Here is a 22,514-nt window from a genome sequence, read left to right as displayed (position 1 = left end):
TATGTCTTTGACCATTCAAGTGTGATAAACATCCTACGAATAATGATTGCTTTATAATAATTATTGACCTAAGAATAAGGTAGTGTTTTTTTGAAATACGCCATTTCTTTTGGCATTTCCCAGTGGTTAAGCTACCACATACGGCCGTAGCCATAAATTGACAAACTATAATTAAAGTAGGGAGTAAAATTATGTTAACGAACATTTTAATAACATTTTTTTTAAATTTTAACTAGTATGAATCAATCTAAAAAATAATTGATTTATATATTCTATAAATATTTTTTTTACATATATTATCATCTATTTATTTATGTATTACTACGTAATATATTAATACATCAAATTTTATGCGAGGTAATCAGGCAAAGAGGCGTATCAGTGTAGTAAAAAGTGCAAAGTTATAAAACGTGTACTCTGACTAGGTATCTTACGTTTAATACAATCATCTCATAGAATAAATTGAGTACCTATTCAACAGCTCCGATGTATTGTAATGCTACAATATATAAACACCGAAAAAACTCTCAGAAAATACAACTTCGCAAGAACTAAATACCTATTTAAAACTTTTTTTTGATAAACCTCACAATTGTATAATTAAATTTGACAATGCTACGTTTTTGTGGTAACAGATTAACTTTAGTAGATACCTACGTTATATATTAAATTTGCTATCGCAGAACCCCGCGAGGAATACTCTGGTATCACAGAACAGATAATAAATAGAATACCGATAGGCTATATTTAATACGCCGCATCTTGATGCAGGGTTTTGAATGTGTGAGTGTCCTACGAAAATGATGCACGCATAATGCACGTGCAATAGTGTGTGTAATACACCAACATTAAATGAGCGTAAATGCATAAACCGAGAGCAGTTTTCAGTATTCGACGTAAAACGTATTCTTAACACGTGTGTAAGTTTAACCCAGATTCTTCCTTACTCGAGTCGGTTACCTGCTATCGCCTTACTCGTTATGTATTTCAGTTCCTATTATTTCTGAGTTCCCTGTCTGGTATCTTATACGAATGAGAAATACCTACATAATGTTACTACATATTATATTATGTTATATGATTTTTACTAGGATTTTAATGTCTTATAATTGTTCATAAATATGGTTATAAACTTAGTTTTTCGGATGAATGCTTAGTGGAAAACGCGTAGAAATATTTTTCACCATTGCTTCCGATGATCCATATTGTATTTTATATCGTGGGGGCGTCCGCGTCGGAGATATGCGCTTATTGAAATCTCTGGAATTCCACAAACGGCGCTTAAAACAGGGCTGACAACCAACCTGGCATAATATGCTGATTTCAGCAAAGTAAATTGGTGCCATGTGATGAACTCAGTAATATCCCGTGGGGGCAGGCAGCTCATGTTAATACAACTTTTTAGAATAGATTCGGCGAAGACAAGAATTCCTGCGGTGCTGATGGCTACTACTCTCAATTTTATTGGATAAATTATCCGTGTCCGGAAAATTATACGTATGCAGTTTTCCGTATCACAGTTTGCCATGAACTATTGTAGGTTTCGGAAACCGATGGCCTTATAGCATTGAGATCAAATTCTTGTCTACATAAAACAGTTACGTAATACAAACGCAAGACAGAATAATATAGGTAATATAAATACATCGTATATATTTATATTCTGAATGATTCAATAGTAGGTTAGCAAGTAGGTGGTGGCAAGTGTCAAGTCGCACCTGTCAAATATATAATAATAATGATTGCGTCATTATCAGCTGTTTGATACCATTCATTATCAAATTAATGTTCTTATTGAAACTAATAATAAAATTGGAATACAACTCCGCAATGCTCAATGAACAATGCGTCATTTTTTTGATAATATCAATACTTTACGGTCATCTCTTTCCGATACAACAGCACGGTGAACTGTGATATAGCGAAATATATACATAGATTTTAATGGATTTAAGTTTTGTACTATTCCATTTGAGTCGTTTTTGCCGACACGGGTTCCGCCTTTCGGCATCTGGCCGCCAAGAACGACTCAAATCAAATAGGTAGTACTAAACTTAAATCTATTAGAATTCAAATTCAAATTCCATCAAGAACCATCGGTCGATAGTATTAATATTATAATACATAGAATTTACAAATGACTGCATTTATTACATTAAAATAATAATATGTTGTAGGGAAGGAATTTATATATTATGTAAACATAAGATACAAAAGTTTGGTGCAGCTATTTGAGACTGCATATTATGTGTGGCACTTGGCTATATAAACTCATTTTATAATGTTTTCATTAAATGTCATGTTTTTTTTTATTTAACGAAAAGTGAAAGCAAAGGGTTACGTCGGCGATTCAAACGGGTTATTTTATTTGCACACTTAAAAATCGACCAATGGCATTTAGGTTTTAAAATTAAATGTGCTTAAAGAATAATAAATTATGTCTTTGTTTAGCTCAAATTTAATTTGTTGCGATATGTGTAGCTATCTGTATTTAAAAGTGTAACAGTCTCACACATCTATATATTTGAAAATGGAATGTAGATAATTTGTTGTATTGTTGTAATTTCCGGATTGTAATAGGTATATCATGGATTCCCAACCTATTAGTATCGGTTCCAGTAGGTCGTAAAGTTGTTTACTATTTGGATTGCTAACTACAAAATAGTAAACTAAAAAAAATCTTCATTCTCGTTGCAAAGATTTATATAACAGACCTTCTTTGGACGGAATTATTTATATTGATCTATTCTGTGTAAACATTGTTCTGATAGTCATAAGACAATCTTTTCTTTCTTTTGACCATGTCCGATCCAATAAGGTCATATGGGCCTCCATAGAGTGGAGGTTTGTATTAACAGATTTTTGTTTTTACGAGAAATGGATGTTAGCCACCAGTAGGTCCATACTCTAACTCCAAACACAAAGTGAAAAACAATATGTGTATTTGCCAGACCCAAGATTCGCACCTGGGACCCGTGGCATTATAATCCGTCGCGTAAGCCGCTCGGCAATCGTGGGAGTTTCTTTTCACGCGGCACAATCCTTACAGTTCTTCCAAATATCATGGATTAGAAGTTTCGCTACTTGACTAAGAATCATGGGAAAAACGTTAGGTGACGTGAAATAAAATGTGATGATTGCGAATTCACATGTAAACATAGACATGTAGCGTCCCGCGTGAATCCGTGGCAGGCCTCCAGGCGCAATCTTTATATTTTAATCAACCACAAATAAATCTAATATCACAAATTCCCTCGCGTGTTTCACTGATTCCCACTAACTAAATCCCACTGACACATTAAGAACAAATACATTTTCTTCGTCTTATTAAATTACTGTTTTATGCTAATGTGGTGGGGATCACACATTACTTGCGTATTACAAAGAAGTAGCAAGTCAAATAGGACAACTTAGGCCCGTTTCAGACGGGACAACGGTGTCGCTCCTGTATTAATAAAGGAGGCATTTGTATTCGAATAAAGGGGCCTTTGTATTATGTTTATAAACGCCCCAGAGTTAATGAGTCAACGCGTGCCCGGTAAACTTTTCCGTCGGCCGCTACATTCTCAAGCCGCCGATACACTTGTTTTTATTACCGCAGCCAGTTTTATGTTCTATTTTATAACGCTAAATTATGCGTTGACTCATTAGCTCTAGAGCGTTAATAAACATACTACTAAGGCCCCTTTATTCGAATACAAAGGCCTCCTATATTATATACGGGCGCGACACCGGTGTCCCGTCTGAAACGGACCTTATTAGACTTTACTTTGGCAACCCTAATCATTATCACATACATACAATATGTTCGTCTTATCGCCCGTCACCATCTACAACTATGTCATACGATAAAGGTCGCGTCAATATGCAGGATTAACTAATTTATTTGCTTTGGCTCAAAATACCAACTACTGCAATAAATTGATAGATATGCAAGTACCTACTACTTATTTAATGCAATCATAATTGGCAAATACTATAATAATGTATTTAAACGTTTCAAGATAATTTTGAGGGTGACTCTTCGAAAAAGAAATGTTTACCAACACTAATTTAAAGGACATTGATAGTTACTTAAATATGTTTTAACCTGATTTTTTTAAGTGTGTGTAACCAAAATTAAATACAATTGTCAAAGGTTTAAAACGTAATGCTTCTTCCCTGCACATTGCATGCGCAACAATATAATATATTATGTACATTACATATTATTATGTATTTATTTATAAACAGAGAATGCACGTACGAACGTGTCCGTAGATTTATACATATTATACAGTTGGCCATATTATCACAGTTCTTTGTTAGATGTCTTCGGTAATCGATGGCAATATAGTATTGAGATCAAAATCAATATGCCGGTAGGTAAGTAAATAATTAGAAATGCAATCATATCTATTATCTAAAATTCATTTTATTTTTATTAAGGAAAATAAAAAGTTTTCATATGTAAATTATAGCCTAGCAAAATAACGAGAGCATAAATTAGAATGAAAAATAGAAAAACAGTTAGTATTGAATATTTTTGAACCAAAAGGTAACATTTTTATATTATATATAATATCATCATCAGTCAGGGTCGATCCACTGCTGTATGAAGGCCTCCCCTAGCTCCTTCTACTCTTCTCGGTCCTTAGGTTTTCACTGCTACGTGCATCCGCCGATAAATATTCTTATATATATTTAAGTATTATTGAAATTTGTACATATGAGCATGCAATGTCAGAGAGAACAGAAAAAAGAAAAATAGAATGATATATTATATACAAATGATAGGTGCTCGTAAGTATGAAGTCAGGTACCTATCAAATATCTGACAATAATGAAAAGTTATTATTAGAAATTTGATTCCAATTATGTAATATCGTATTAATATTCTTATTATTGAATCTAATAAAATTGGATCATTAAGTAGATATACCTATCAAATATCTGACAATAATGAAAAGTTATTATTAGAAATTTGATTCCAATTATGTAATATCGTATTAATATTCTTATTATTGAATCTAATAAAATTGGATCATTAAGTAGATACTGTCCGCAATTCAAATTTAACTAATTAGTGCATTTTACAAATTACAAATTCAAGACGTTCACAACATGACATTTAAAAACAAAGAAATGATATTAAAACAGTATTGAAAAAAACAAAGAAAGAGATGCAATCTTAAGAATTTATAAAAACAACACCCACCTCACTCATTCTCACGTAGGTGGAATATATCAATATCCAAAGCAATTTGGTTGAACAGAGTTATTGCCCTCCCAATTGGTATTACCGATCGTGGTGCAACGCCAATGGCCATCACTCTTTCCGGTAAGACAGCTGATGGTGAATTACTGTAATATAGCGAAATGTAATACGTACAATTTTATTTACAGGAATTTACACGAAATAATATTTGTAAGTATACTATTCCTGAGCTGTTTAAACTTCCTATACCTATGACTATTTTGTACCTACCACGTAGCATATAGACACAAACTGGCTTCCACATTTCAATCTTAATAATCCGTTTTATGGAATTTACATTTAAATGAGCATTGTTTTGGATTCAGATGTTTATTGAAAATGAGATTATTAATTTGATTGTAAATGTGCACTGCGAGTTGGCAGACACGGCATAGTTGGAGATCTCGTTGAACATAATAATTATTCAATCTGACGCCAATCTAAAACAATCAAAATAATAAAACTTGCGCTGCTATTACGGGTATGTCCCCTCCACATATGAGATGGTATAGTCACTGACTGCATGTAACAATGTAACATTAACCAAATACATATTACACTGTGTTCATATTACCGCTATTTATATGTCACATTGTACACCCAATCCTCTTTTTGCACGGGGGATAACGTTCCGAAGACTACTGTGCAAAACAAAACCGTGTAAAAACAGATAAGGTGCCCATACAAAAATGGTAGATAGGTTCCATCACTTAAAATCAACTCAAAATACGAAATTCTTGAACTCAAATATAAATCGAATTTATTTATTATTTATACATAGAAATATTTATAAGTAGGTATATAAAAATACATAGTTTTCGATTTCAATTAAATTTAGCATAGAGAAATATATTCATTCAGTGTCACTCCTTGACAATAAACGTGCCCGTTTCCTGTTGTTTTTCGCTGGCGAAAAATCACTCTCATCGCTGGAAATATTTAATGACGCTGACGCCGAAGCAAGCGGCGCGTCTTTCGTATCGAATCCGAAGTGACTGACTAGTGGCGCCATGCATGTACGTATGTATGTCTGGGCGGCATCCGGTAACAACGTATGTATACACCAGTGGTGTGCGGTCCATTGCAATGCAATTTTTTGATAAATATGTACACACATACGTATTTTTATTCTTTTTAGTTTTTTAAGCCATGCTAAAGCAAAAAAATCAGTGTAAATAAAAACTAATCAGTACTTTTTTTAAACCGTTTAAATCTTATATCTGTAGGCAATACTGTAGACTCAATTCGCACATTGAGTATATTAATAACAGAAACTCTTCAAATAAAGTAGTACGTAGTTACTAACAAACCGCCCTTTGGATCAGGATGAATATAATATAATAGGGAGGGAGGGGATTGCTTCAGGATGAACACTATTTTGGTGAACTGATTTATTGATACAGTAGAAATTACAATGATGGTACAAAATATTGTGTTTGCACAACGCGTTGCGTTTCGGAGTACATATGTACGCGTATAACTGCTTCGACATGGAGGTCAGTACAGACCAAAGCTTGAACAATGAAATGCATATTATGATTTCTCTCAGTATATTCGTTATACAGCGTGTGAACAGGAGAGAAGTATGATCAAATGCACGATCTGGCGACTGAAAGGCAGATACTTAATACTACAACAGGATGAATAAACTCTTTGAATTCGGGGTAACATTAACCAAATGCGTGGCAAATTGGTTTTTCTACAACCGCGCGTAGACGGGGAGTTTCAGGCGGGTACCGTCAATAAAAAGGAGTGTTAGTGTCTTATGTTTCCAATTTGGGCTTAAAGTAGTCTGGCTCTTGGGTACAGATTAAAGAAACACAGACACAAATAGATATTCAAGGACATATTTTTTATTTATCTTTATTATTTATTATGCAAGGTAAAAACAAAACAAAAATAATAAATAGATTTTTATTTTATCTGCATTTGTTATCAGTGTTTTCTGTGATAACTTATTATAGATTCCATAAGTATTATTTTGATAAATAATTTATTTAGGTTATGTTTTATTGTAGCATCCACATTGACCCGCTTTGCAGAGCGACCATGTTTGTATAAATGCGAATCAGTGGGCTGGAACCTATGTATACTTGATCCAGTGCAAGGACCCAATTTGTTGGTGAAATAGTCTTTATAAAAAATGTTGTTAATACAGGGTCCGATAGAGGAATTGGACGGTTTTGAATTGAAAATAAGACACTGAATTTGTAAAGCTGGACTAATTTATTATTACACAAATACAGGCTAGTATCTCATTTTGATTTACAAAAGTGCCGTCCATTCTTTTCCATGCACGACGATGTAATGCTTGGAAGAGTGGCTCGCAGGTTCAGGAAGATAGGTACCTACTTCAAGAGTGCGGGGAAAGAAGTGAACAGCATTTGTAGGACGTAACTTTTAAAGCAATATAAGACATTAATATAAATCAAAATGACATACAGTACTCATCAGCAACATCTTCTTGGCTACGTGTTAAAACTGTGAACTAACATGCTCCTCCCATTTTTCCATTATAAACGAACAAGCTCCTCCCATCTAGTCGACAACAGCGCCTAGAAGTGTAGCCAAGAAGATGTTGCAGACGAGTAGTGAGTATTTGTATAACAATAAATTTATCCAAATTTACAAATCCACGTCTTTACTTATTTTCATTTCAAAACTGTTCAACTCCTCTTCCAGACCACATCATAATAATTAACCTCCACTCTTTGAATATATGAACTTGGTAGTTTACTTGTTTAATATTCATAATTTTATATTGACACTACACTAATGTTTTTTTTTCTATGAAAATTTAATAGCTACTTTTAGTGGTATTATATAAAACTTGTCAGGTACCTACTTACATGGGTAATGGGTGTATAAAGTTGTAGTTTATGCTAAAAAAACATTATAATAACTATATTCTTTCTTCATTTTCAGATCGCGGCAATACTGACACCTTTTGCCGCCAAAACCGTCAAGTTAGTAGAACTCTTTCCGTCAAAATGGAATCAGGACACGCCCACGATATGCACCAAGGGCATGACATGCACCAAGGGCATGATATGCACCAAGGGCACGATATGCATCAAGGTCATGACATGCATGCAGGACATAATATAGCGACCACAATTGCACAAGGATTAGCCGAGGCAGTAACCGAAGGACACGTTCATGTAAGAATACAGTATTGTTATAAATATTGTCTGTCTTAAAATTGTTTTAACACCAATACGTAAAATGAATGATAAATATAATGAATTAACTCAGACATTCCTGTTACTAGTTGCTTTCTATACTGAAATTATAAAGAATAGATCTTTCTACATCAAATGGATTCATTAACTCAAAACCTTGGATTGTTGAGTTATTTTCACATATACCTAGGATATCAACGTCTAAACTAAAACCTATGTATTAGTAAATATAATATTATCATTTGTGAGTACTAGAGATGGGAAAACTGGTCGATTTTGAAGACTAAGTATACTTACTACCAGTATAAAAAAATACTTAGTATATAAACTTGTTCCAAAATACTTGCTAGTATTTGGAATACTATATAGATCGTTTGGCGTGCGTAAGCGACAAAAGTTTCATACTCAACTGAAACTAAAACCAACTCCATATTAGTATTTGAAATACGTATCGGCTCAGGGAACTCAGACTGTGTATCGGCTTTAATATAATCGCTAAAAATACACTGAGTTCCGCTTGTCGAAAAGTCCCATTTATTATAAAATTTTAAATTTATGAGTTGTTTTTCTGTTAGGTAACAATATTATTGTTAACAAAAATGAATAACAGTGATTTTTTTTAAATTTTAAACATGTTTTGAGCGGTATATAACAAGCCTAAGCCTCTGCGTCATCTCACCACTGTGCTGCGACACAAAATTTATGACCTATTATTATTCATACATTCGAACGCAATAGACTAATAAATTAAAATATACCTATATTCAAGTGCTATGTATTTCGTTCATGCGCATTTAATGTCAATAGTGTTGAAAGTCTACCAACTGGCGAGTGCACAGAACAGCGACTCGCGATGATATCATCACAAGTTTTTTGGAATAAGTTTATTGGGCCACAAATACTTAGTATGGGTAGTTTTATCCGAAACTTGAGTACACAAACTGGTGACAGTATTTCCAACTCACCTCTAGTGAGTACTCACCGATAATTAATTTTTCTGTATGCCACAGATTCTGTAAGTGAGGACAATGTTATTCCACATGACTCAGTTAACACATGCTAATCGTTATCATAACATCATGTTCGTTGGCATAATACTATTCACTCATGATATTTTCAAACTAAACATGCATGGAATGGTTTTCAAAACAAGAAGTGCAGTTTAAAATATTAAATATTTGTAAATCGCAGAAGACAAAGTTAGTATCAACAATAATATTGTACAGTAGCTTTTTCTTTGTATGGAAGTCGACAATATACATACTTCTTCTATTATCTGATGAAATGTCTAATCATCACCATCAATCGGGTTTGGTTCACTCTTTCCTCTCGTTTTACTCTACTCAAACAATCTATTGATCTAAAGCAGTGGCCCAAAGATGGTTGACCAAACATAATGCCACATTCCCATAATATGTTGATTTTGGTTGATGAGCTGTCCATTGAATGACAGTTAAAACTAAATTTATATGAATGAACGACACTTCAAAATACTTGACAACTTGGAAGTTGAATTGAAAAAAAAAACGGGGTGTGTACTTATGTACGCGCGTTAGAAGTTATACTTCTTTGGCGTAACAAAACAAAAACAAAACTTGTGATAAACTAGATTCTTTGACTAGCTCTTAATTATCTTGTTAAATTACACACTCAAGAAAAAGGACCGCATATTGGAACGCCATTGGTTTATTTCTATATACTTTAACTTGTATTACTAAATTATATAATGGTTTCTCGTTGTTTTTATTTTTAAAGTACCAACTGTCACTCTGACGTTTAATAGTTTGTTTACGTAAGGAATTGCAAATGGCCGATAACAATAAATTCGCTGCCTAGGAAACGGAACAATTCTAAACTATAATAATATACTGTATAATCGTCACGATTGCAGTATCATACTGTGGCGTAAAAGTAGTGCGTTCGGCTGATAACCAAACAATCGGTGGTTCGAATCCAATCGAATGCGTTTTTTTTCATGTTAAAAAATAAATTATGTGTTACATGTCACACGCCAAAAATACACTCTGATCTGATTTCCCAAACGCGCCAAAAGAAGTATAACTTCAAAAAGTTAAGCTCCTTTTTTCCTTCCTCCCTACTTTTACACGATTCAACTGCGAATCATCATTTGAGTCGTCAATGCATGAGCACATGAAAACAATTTGTTTTGATTTGAATGCGATTAGTTAGCTGTCATATGTCATAGAATTCCCTTGATGTAGTTTCTGAATTAAGTATATCGTCTTCATCAAAAAAAAATGTTTCAAAGTCAATTGATGTCATCTTGATCGTGACTATTGATTCAACTTAAACTGGCATGTGGGAACAGTCCTATCAAGTTCTTGTTTAACAGACAGTTGATTGACAAAAATCGACTCGTGGGATGGGAACACAGCATTACATACAGCATGTATGTTGAAAAAATTGTTTTCAATATACATTTATAAATAATAAAATTAATGATTTTACATATACAATTTGAAAACACTTCACTTCACACATATAGCATTAGTTTTTACAAAATAACATACATTTTTAAGTGCATTTAATAAAAGTTTCTTAAATGCGGGCCTTATTAGGATGCAGTTAACTTCATGCGGCATTACATCATGAAAAGGTTTCCTACCCCTCTAAATATATACTTAACATAACTTTTGTTAATACGTGTATGTATATAGACCAGTGGCGAAGGGTGGAGGTAGGCGGTTAAGATCCGCCATAAACAGTGCACATTAAACTTTTTCAGACATGGATATTTGTTTTCGTTGAAATAAGACTACAATTTACAGATAATGTTGGTTAGTTTTTAAAATTCAATTAAACCCTGAGAAACCAAGCCATAATAGATAATAGTCAAAAAATACATGTATATCTATAAAATATCTAAAATTATGCAATTAAATCATACATAACTTTGAATATTTTATAAATAGAATAATATTTTATATATATTATAGTTTGGTTTAGGCAGGGCTTAATGAATTTAAAAAAAAATAACCAAAAATATGTGCAATATGTATTTTTAATCCAACGAAAACAAATAACTATGAATGAAAAAGTGTGCACAATTTTGTCGTATTGCCCAAATTAGACTAAAACTATTATGGTTTCGTTTAGGCAGGGTTTAGTTGATTTTTCAAAACTAACTAACACCATCTGTAAATTGTAGTCTTAGTTCAATAAAAACAAATACATATGACTAAAAAAGTTTAGTGTGCACTATTTATAGCGAATCTTAACAGCCTACCTCCACCCTTCGCCACTGATATAGACTGTATGTCTAAGAAACCCTTCTAATACCAGATCGTGCTTTCATTGGTTTCCATAATCACTTTAGTAAGTTCCAATTTGTCATAAGTGTCATTTTTCTATTCATGCTCAACTATGTTTAGGCACCATCTTTATAGAATGTTTTCTTCAACATCTTTGATGTATAGCTATTTTTTAATATAAATAATGTATAATCATGTTTATTTGATGTGTTACAGGACTCCTCGGCGGCGGGCGGTCATGCGCATGATCATTCTGCGCACACTGTGGGCGGTCATATGATGTCCATGACGGTAATTTGAGACATTAATACAATACGATCCTATTAGGTATTATGAACGTCTTCAAAACACATGACATAAGTTCTGCAGTCACACAAATTGGGCTGAGTCAAAAACGGTAACATTATTAATTTAACCTTATCTCATTTAGCGCATTTGGAGTCATTGGCCATTAGATATAATTAACCTGTTATTTAAATGTGGTAATAGTGATTGTGTTAAGGTGACCAATATCCACAAAAGTCAATCAGACCATGTAGTAGTGATTTAGTCAATTTTCACAATTTACACTGTCAATATTTTCTTAATCCTTTCAGTGCTGACGGCACACCTGTTGTGCCCTCATTAGTTGGCCATTCGATATAATTAACATGTAATTTAAATGTGGTAATTAATAGTAATTAAATGCTCCACACGGTGAAGAAGTTAATTTATAAAATGTTTACAAAGTCTTTATAAGAATTCATCAATATACTATCCTACACTCGGGTCTCATTGACATACAGAACTTTATTTCTAGTTCCACGGTGGCTACAATAATGAGACAGTGCTGTTTGAATGGTGGAATTTCAACTCACTCGGAGGACTGTTTGCATCAATCTTCGCCATTTTCATAATTGCAGTATGTTATGAAGGGTAAGAAATATTAAATTTCCGTTAATTCAATAATTAATAATTTTGGAATGTGGATATTGAACGTGAAAATAAAACTACCATAAATATATCCCTCTTCTTTGCCGGGACTGAGATTGTGATTTTGATGATTTGACCGCATGTTAGCCGTCTCCTCGTCTTGGTTCAAACTCTCAACATTCAGTGAAGCGAAGGGCCTGTATCAGTGAAAAACCTGTGGTTTTCTTGATTTGGTCCGTCCATTTGGACGGAGCTTTTTTTCATCCTCTCCAACCTTCTACCTGATGAAATATTATCCTTTATCCGATATCATCGTTTTTCCTTTCTGTGAGCTATATGTCCAAAAAAATTATGAGTCCGGGAAAGGCAAATCGACGAGAGTCTGTCTCGAATTTGGAGTTCACTGATTATGGAATCGATGGTTCGCTTGGCCCACCATGACACTCTCAGCATCCGCCTCTAGCACTACATTTTAAAAGCGTGTAGCCTTTGTTTTTCTCTTGCTTTTACCGTCCAAGTCTCGGAAACCCGTATACAAATTGGAAAGTCAACCAATTAATTTCCAATCCGTTTGATAATGATTTTGGCACTATTGAATTGCAATAAAAAATTACTGTATAATGTTTTGTAATAATAGGACAGTTTTTCATCACATCGAATTAAAAAATTAGGTTTTAAATTTGATTACAGGTTAAAATATTACAGAGAGCATTTATTCTGGAAAACATACAATGCTTTGCAGTACAGAGTGGTGCAGACGCCAGAAGAAAAGGCATCTTCGGAAGAACAGTCCAGAGTAGTACAGTGAGTACATACATATTACATTTTATTACTTTCTTTACGCGCAATAATACGGATTTGAATTAAATCAAGGCCCAAAACCTACAAAATTCAAAATAAATCAAATGTGTAAAATTGTTTTTTCTATTTGTATTGGCCAATACTATCAATAAAGGAATAAGTGTAAAAAACAAATGAATATAGAAGTTGGCCACAAAGTAAGATTAGACCGATAGTGCATATTGTTTACATAAATAAAGGCAATTGTGCTTTGTCGGACTTAGCCAGACATTTCATAGAAAATAGCTTTAACAGTGAAGAATACTTTTGAGATTAGGCCCTTTTATTCATTATGAATGATGTCAATAGGCTAAACAACATTACTTCACTGACACTAAGGCCATTTATTTTAAAGTCATGTTTATTATTGTTTCTAAAATAGTAAGTAAATTACTTAATTAGTATATATTATTATTAATTTTTATAAAGTGCATTTTATTACTTTGAATACTGAATGTCGTCAAAAAATAGTAAATTTGGTGCTTGGGTCCTTGTTTATTTCAAATCTTCAAATACTATAAAAATTGATACTTTAAAGTCCACTTCGAAAAATAGTGCATCTCCTTTTGAACTATACAGTAGTTACTTTAAACTTACACTTTTTTGATTTCAATGTTAATTTTTCCAAATAATTCGACTATAAATAGGAGTCTCATATTATGTTATTTCTGTTATGGCATTTGAAATTATTTTGCAAGCGTATGAACTACGCTTAATTTGATAAACTTCACAAATATTAAGAGCATACATCAGTGAAATGGCAAATAATTTTCAACAATAGGTGTGAAGAAATTTTGCACTCGTTGCCAATTGGAGAGAGGCAGTCGAGATGTGAGCATGTCAATTTGTTTTGTGGTGGCGTCGGAGGAATATATTCTTAAATCGTGTAAAGATGACTAAAAAACGTCACGCACGTACTCGAAAAAGAAAACATTTCAATGAATATCTTATTATTTCTAATATAACAATAAACATAACATGAAATGGATGCATGTTGAATTTTTATGACAAATTATGTTTTGTTCCGCACGTGTCGTTTGCACAATCTGCGCGTCGTGTAGTCACAATCTTTTTAGACCATGCCTCAGCTGAAGTATAGCTTTAAGATAAAGGTGGCAATTTTTTATGTTCATTATGATTACTTACGTATATAAATGGTTTGACACAAATTTTTCATAATTTTTCAACTGAATAATAATGCCGAAGAGTAAAGTGAACTGACTGCATAATCTACTTGTCGTGACAGATTGTCGTTTTATATGCCCTGAAAATTGCTAAATAAATGTCATAGCAGTAGTGTGAAATTTGTGGCTAATTTCATATTATGTGGACCAGTGGTTTTTTTTTTGCTTCAATTTCATAATAATATATTTAGGCTACATCTCTATAAAGCCTCAATTACATTGAGCTTCTTTACGAGCTGTTTATTGGCGAATTTAAAAGCGGGCGATTCAGCTACTGCGATTGGTGATTACACACAAAACTTTCCATTCGCTGAGAAGCCACAAGCCAGCGACTATTTTGACGGAACGTAGTTCGTTTTTTTACCGGGAGGTTGGTACTGCGCTCTACTGCGCAGCGTGTAAAGTTGACCGGCTTTCAACTTTTCTCGGTAGAGTGTTTACAACCTGCTTATTAACTTATTCGATGATTACACTGGGCGACTTTACAGGCAGATTGTAAATTCGCCAATAAACAGCTCGTAAAGAAGCTCAATGTAATTGAGGCTTAAAAGGTTTTTGACATCTTTTATTTACATAATTCTACATTTTATTATATGATGTTTATAAAGAAGTATAAATAAATTTGATTGATATCTACTCAATTATTTTAGTATGTTTATAGAATGACAGTAGATAAGGGGCCACCATGCAGCTTGTCAAAATCATATTATTGTGTTTCAACACCGCCATCTTTAGATTAATAAAGCCTGAGCATAACTTTTTGCACAAGCAACGAGTGGTCCACTTTTCAGCTGTCAAAATCAGATCCCTGATTGCTTGACATATTGATTCGCCTTTTCTCAATTAGTTCAGAATGTTGCCACTAAGATATTTTTTAGCATTCATTTGTGATTTTTGTTCATTATCATCAATATGCCATATAGATTGAATTAGTGTGTATGTGTATGGCTGTTTTTAGAATTTTAAATTTATCACTGATATTCAATTTTACTGCTGCCATGATAAATCACATTAAAATTTACTGACCTGAAGTGTGAATTTAAAATTAATACTTATTTCTTTTATTTATTCGAAGCAATATGGTTGGCGAGGTGTTCAGAAAACAACCGTAAGTCAACTGAGTATTCTCAGAGCATGTGCTTTTCTGTAGATAGATTGTTATGCTTGATTTTTATTTTGTTTTTTCATCTTATTCACACTGGTTACAAATTTTGTAAGAATTGTTTTTAATAGTGTTTATGATGATAAAATACGAAGCCATTTAAACAAAAAACATTATTTTAAGATATGTATTGTCATTTTAAAATTTAAGGGTACATAGTATATAAAAACAATCCCTTTTTGTGAGAAAACATTTACCGCATCCCTTCTTTACATGTACTGCCTGTTACAAAAGTATATTGTCTTTGAGCTGTTAAAACCTACGATGTGACAAAATTGCTTACTACCGAATGGTTCTCTGTGATTTGATAAAAGTGATTTTTAAATTCCCATCCAGCATTCGCTGCTGCTACCAATATGCATGTCCCTGGTGATTTTTCATTTGTGATGCACAGTGCACTAGGATCACCTCGTTTTACGTCAGCCTAATTAACCTCCGCAGTCGCTGAATATTCTTGAGATCCATCCCTTAGTGGCCAGTGGCTAGTTGTCTTCGGCCCTAAGGCTATTTGAACCGGACCGGATTTGAATATTCCTTTTTTATGGCAATATTTAATGATCATGATAATATTATGAAAATACCTTTTCGAAAATTCACCTTCATATCTTTTTGCATCATACATCTACATATTGTGCTAAGTATCTGTTGTCTTGTGTATTTTGTTTTAGAAGTATATTGAATGGGAAAAACTCTTTATTCTGTCAATTAAGTGCTGTTGAATTGATTCCATGTCAAATTTAAAGATTATAGGTTTTAGAAATCTACATAATGAAACAGCCCCTTAGGATCAAAGAAACGTACCCTAATGTTTTTGTGATTTCGAGTTACGTTTGGTAGAGTATATGTTTTATTTGCACACTTTACTATACTGATACGCCTCTTTGCCTGATTACCTCGCATAAAATTACATCAAATGACATTTACTTGTATTGATACATGTACTAATAAATAGACAGATAATATATGTAAAAAAAATATTTTTAGAATATCGTCGTTGCGCCTGCAAAATCCGACAAACATTGTTTTTTTGCGTTTTTACATTTTTACGCTATGTGATGGAACGATACGCGACGGACGGGCCTGTAAAACCCGTTTTCTAATATCAACGCTAGTTTAGAAAAAATGCAAAATAAGCTATGTATTTTCACTTAAAAATGGCTTGCAAAATACGCTATGAATATTCCGGTCACATATCGCATTTTAAAATAAAAAAAGTTACTATTAATTGCGCCTGTTAATGACACATGACGGAGTTTGCACTGACCTTTACTTCAGAATGCGCCTTTTACTACCAGCGCTACTGCACATAGCGGATTGTTTACGTTTGTCGACAAATAATATTTAAACAATAAAAAAGTGTAAAACTACATTACATTGCACAATCCTTTGTGTTTACTTAAAGAAGAGTATTAATTTTAAAAGCCCAGTAAGTAGATAGGTGATACAACTGTTTATTATTTATAATCTAATGTAACTTTCTTGATGTGCTATAATAAAATTGTTTAATTATTTATCCATCGTACTCTGGATATTTTTATTTCCCCTTCACTCGATAATTATTACTTATTTATATGTCAAATTCAGGCTGGGAAGATAAAGGTTTGTTCGATACACACTATTGGCTTGGTTAAAGATGTTTTACGCATCGAATTAATATCATTAAATTATGCAATCATCATTTTTTACTCGGGGCAAAATCCGCTATGTCTAAAATACGCGTTAATTTGTGCTATGTGCTGCCTCAACCACAAAACGGATTTAAAGACCCAAATAAAACAAGCTATGTGCCATTTACCCACAAAAAAAATTATTACGACTAAAGTATTAAATATTGTATTATAAAATATCATTTATACTGAATCCGAAGTAATTATCTAATTTTCAGTTTATTTGCTTTGCAAAAAACGTGAGGCATTGTTGAGTAAATCAGTTTTTTCCTTCGGAAAAGTTGTGTTTTATTACATAGCGGATTTTGCAAGCGCGACGACGATATACATCATTTTAACCATATAGCCGGAGTGCAAAGCTATGAAGCATATAGGTACTCTATAGGACATAAAATAACATATAACGTTAAGTGACAAACAGGCAAAAAAATCAACAGATTGAAAACCTGAAAACTATTTCTTGTTAATATCAATGAAATGTAATTTTATTTGTGTTTGGGGTCCCCTGTAATGTGGAGAAAAATGAGTTGTGTCTCTTTCACCCTAAGGGGCCGATATGTCCTATATCAGACATGTCAAAGAAAGCTGGACATTTTTTTTTATTTACATTCAATCGACTTCTACACCACAATAACAGAGTTTTTATTGTATAATCTATTAATTTATCTATAAAAGTATGCAAAAATATAATAGCCTTTTTGTTTTGCTTGTCATGTCTAGAATGCTTGTGAATGTATATTGATGCCCATACAATTGTTTGGTGTATTTTTTTTATTTTAATTGAAAAATTGTATCTTTACAGGCCAACGATGTGCAGTCGTGCCCACGCTTGGCAAACTCTACTGCACGCAGTGCAGGTGACGGTCTCCTACCTGTTGATGTTGGTGTTCATGACGTACAACACGTGGTTGTGCATTGCCGTGGTGGCGGGCGCGGCCGCCGGAAACTTCCTTTTCGGCTGGCGGAAGTCTGTCGTGGTGGACGTCACAGAGCACTGCCACTGACAGAACACTTCCGAGACCATCACCATCGTTGATAAGCCGATCGTTTTGACGCGGGACGTCGAGTACTCCGAAATGAACAATACGCATATTTAATTTTCACTCTGAGTGGATTCGTGTGTGCCGTGGAAAATTATTTCAAATGACTTTCATTGATTTTTCGTATGGTAGAATTCATAATTAGAATCCTTCAACTGTGTTTATACCTCTGATATCATGTTTTTTTCTGGTGATAGTTATTGGATCATATTCAGAAACTATCTTTCAGATTGTCAGTGAAAATATTGGGTACAATAAATTAAAGTGTCCGCTATAAGTTACTAAAATGCACAAAATAATAACACAACAGCATATTCTTGTTATTTATCTAGTGAAATGTTTTCCCAGTGTTCAGATGTATCTACCTACATAATATTATTGAAAGTGCAATTTGAACCAAACTAAAGGTGCAAGAAATTTCTTCATCATCTTTGTGTATGTCCGCTCATAAGGTGGAGCATATGAATACCGCGCACCCAATCATCCCTGACACATGTCAGTGTTCTTGCGTTTTGCCAGGCCTTTCCAGCTGGTTTCCAATGGTTCTGTCATATACACCAATGCGGATGGTATTGATCGGCGATCCAAGACATTGAAATTCAGTTTGAAAAAAGGCTGATGACTTCTTCACTTTGGATGTGAAAGGAGACTGAAATTTCTAATTCTCATATAATTAACGTATATTTAAACACAAAGAATTCGCCGTACGAAGAAAATAAGTAGGTTTTGACATTAACTATACAGGATTACAATAAAATGAATACTCAACGTGAAAAAATGTTTTAGGCTCGTTTTTATGATACATGTTATAGGAATTCTAAATTATTATTAATTGTTAATGGTTAATGAACATGCATATAATTCAATGAATAAATCGTCACCTCGGTGGTGAATTTACCCATTCCATGTATAGTGTTGATTAAAACTGGTGGATAGCGATCCAATAATCAAGCAGAGAATGGTTTATAGAAAAAAAGCATGTAGTTTAGAATAGTTATGTAAATTAGATAACCATAATCTGACTATGATTTCTCCCCTGCGCGCGCTATGATAGCTTGGCTTCATATACCTGAAGCCCGCTTTCTCATAATTATGGGACCAGATAAAATGTATGTTATACACCTCATGCCTATTTTGGACATTTATAACACTATTTAAATAAAACCTAATATTAATAATTATCTAGGTATCCACCAGTATAAGTTATCGGCTGAGTGAGGGCGCCACATGCTAACATTTGACATGTCATTCAATACTTTTTATACTGTGATGAGCTTAGTTCTAAATTCAAACACCTGCCGATTTATTATGGTGGATCTTTAGCAGTCAACTCCTTGTTATAAGGCCGTCAGAAGCCGGTTTCGGCCTAATCCTTAAGGGGATGAATTTAGATATGAGTGTATGAAAATGTTATGTTTATACAATAACATCTGAAAATGTTAATTTATATATTTCAACCAAAAAAATATATTTTAAATCTCTTCGTTGACAACATTTGTAAGTTCCGTGATTAATCAAATTAAATATACATATATGGAATAGGTCAGTTCACCACGAAGGCGACAAAATACTTTATTTATTACTATAATACTGACATTTTGAAAATATTGTTGCATACGTAACGTTATACTTGTATTTAAATTATTGGATTGATAACATTGAAAAACAAATTATATTAATAAAATTTAAAAATAGAAAAGTAATTTCGAGGCTTGAGTTATGACTTTTAGAATAATGCATTTTATAGGATACCGTTGTGGCACATACAATATATTATTATTATTAAGATACATGGAGAAAAAGAATATAATATTTCAATTCAGTGACTTAAGGTTTAGGATCACAGGGGCCTATCTGCAAACGCAAATAAAGATTTTGGTGCTATGAAATTTGTAAAAAAACGGCTATGTGATAATATGGTATTATCGAAACCGGGGTTAACTCAAAACATTTATTTTTGTAGTTAGACCCCTATAACCCTAAAACCCCGATTAATGGTACCCAGTATTGATTAATATTTTCTACCATTGTTAGAGATAACCTTTTAAAAATATGTTTTTGAATATTCAAAGCACTATTCACGTCTATCTGCAGCCTTAAATATTGTTGGTTTGGAAACCATTATTTTTTGATGGGATTGTTAAAAAGCATCATTTCAACTGCTCTAAATATTGATAGAAATTAACTTAATATTAATATGATTATAGCAGACCTTAACCTTCTACGCTGTCTATGTTTATACAAAAGTTAATTGGAAAGACTATGATTATATAGAGAAACCGATACACCAAAACCACAATAATTAGAGAATCACAATTTCTATTTATTTCTGTCGTGTCAACAAAAGTATTCAATAATTTAACATAAATTGTGATGTCCATCGTATGTTTATAATTTATGAAATAACACATATTATTTAAAATTTAAATTATTAAACTATGCATATCGTTATTGCAATTTTCCTACGTTAATAAATTAGATTTTGTTCTAAATCTTAAAAAAATGATTTGTAGAATTTTTATTGTGAAAATTAGTGCCAAAACAAAAGAAAAAGTATTTTAAATGGTTGCTCACATTTTAATTTACAAATTAATTCGAAATTTAAATAAATTTAAGTAACCCAAGATTAAACCGATTATCCTTCACTTCATAATGCAATTGATTATTAAATATTTTTTTTTATATATATTGCAGTGCTAAGTAGACATTTTTCTTTTCTTTAAAAACCACTCAGTTATAATAATGAAAGATGTTTTTGTTTCACCCATGTACAAATTTTTAACATATAATTATGTATGTTCAACACTTTACCTACCACCATCAGATTTATTGTCGTAAATCATTTCCACACTGATAGTTTCGGCAAAAAGTCATAGTCAGAGCAGCATTGAGCGAGAGAGAGCGATGCAATAAACTTTGATATAAGTGAAGTCAGGACTAGAAATCTTAACTGTAATTAAATTTACCCAGCCATCTACTCTAGAAAAAATCGCATCTGCGCATATGAAAGGTTAAATTGTTCCACTATACCGGGTCATAAATAGTCGTAAAAATATATTTTTATTGATTAATGGGCATGTAAATAATATCTAAGGTATTGTTTCATTTTATCACAGCAATAACTAACTACACTTGGGAGATTAGTGATACGTACAGTAGATAAAAAGCCTTTTTAAATATATGGATTTTAAAAACATACATAATTTTGAAAAACACTTCTGAGAAAATATATTATTACCAATAGAAAAAATCTTCTTGAAAAAAGTGAGACACACGGCAGGAATCGAACCTGCATCTCTTAAATTATGTATGTTCAATAATTAAAATGGTACATTCTTAAATCTTGTGAATTTTTGATTGAATAAAAGGAATAGTTAATTAAAAGATATGAATTTTAATTATGTGATTTAAATCATAAAATTTATTTAATACAATCACTGCTAACCTTTTAATTACCACATTTAAATAACACGTTAATTATATCTAATGGCCAACGACTCCAAACGCGCCAGTCGCGGTGTTAAGTTAATAGACCAAGTCATGGTAAATGATGAATACAAATAGCATTATTTGATGCATTGATTATGTTTTCTAAAAATTTGATCGATATATCGTCAGTGTTTCTGGCAGAAGACACTAATTCGAAAAAATGACATATTGAGTTAGTACCAAAATGTTCCTTATTTCAATCTTTACCGTCTGGAAACCTTCTTAATAAATAAACAGTCTTTATTTTAAAGTCATCCTTTTTACGATTACTTAATAAACTCACATGATAGACCATCATTTCAAACTTTTTAACAACTTCAAAGTCAAATTACTCAAAACTAGTATTCTCCAGTTAGCGTGTTCTGCCAGAACAGAGACGATATTATGTATGTAAGTATATAATTTTTAATTTTGGTGATCGAAAGTAACTAATTTGTTATCAAATAATGTTAACAGTATTTGGCTGTCTTTACATAATTTGCCTGATAGGTAAAGTGTTGTAGCTCTACATACAGTAGAAACAGAGTCCC

General features: G+C 32.7%; 1 protein-coding gene across 4 annotated transcripts in view; it reads left to right on the top strand.

The window, feature by feature from the left end:
* Positions 1-20,156, top strand: part of Ctr1A (Copper transporter 1A) — a 46,399-nt gene extending 26,243 nt beyond the window's left edge. For 2 of the 4 annotated variants that reach the window (XM_085946505.1, XM_085946506.1), the window contains 5 exons: positions 8,162-8,397; positions 11,907-11,981; positions 12,490-12,605; positions 13,293-13,406; positions 18,258-20,156. In XM_085946505.1, the coding sequence (XP_085802631.1) occupies positions 8,227-8,397; positions 11,907-11,981; positions 12,490-12,605; positions 13,293-13,406; positions 18,258-18,459 (678 nt within the window). In that variant the 5' untranslated portion in view covers positions 8,162-8,226 and the 3' untranslated portion in view covers positions 18,460-20,156. Of the gene's footprint in view, positions 1-8,161; positions 8,398-11,906; positions 11,982-12,489; positions 12,606-13,292; positions 13,407-15,701; positions 15,735-18,257 lie in introns of all 4 variants that reach the window. The other 2 variants (XM_085946503.1, XM_085946504.1) reach the window with 2 other exon arrangements.
* Positions 20,157-22,514: the final 2,358 nt, after the last annotated feature.

Source organism: Rhyacophila brunnea, unplaced genomic scaffold (genome assembly GCF_057557595.1).
Source record: "Rhyacophila brunnea isolate RB1 unplaced genomic scaffold, BYU_Rbru_1.0 scaffold_2, whole genome shotgun sequence".
NCBI lineage: Eukaryota > Metazoa > Arthropoda > Insecta > Trichoptera > Rhyacophilidae > Rhyacophila > Rhyacophila brunnea.
Note: the sequence above shows the minus strand (reverse complement) of the source record. Positions and strands in the feature narration are given on the sequence as shown.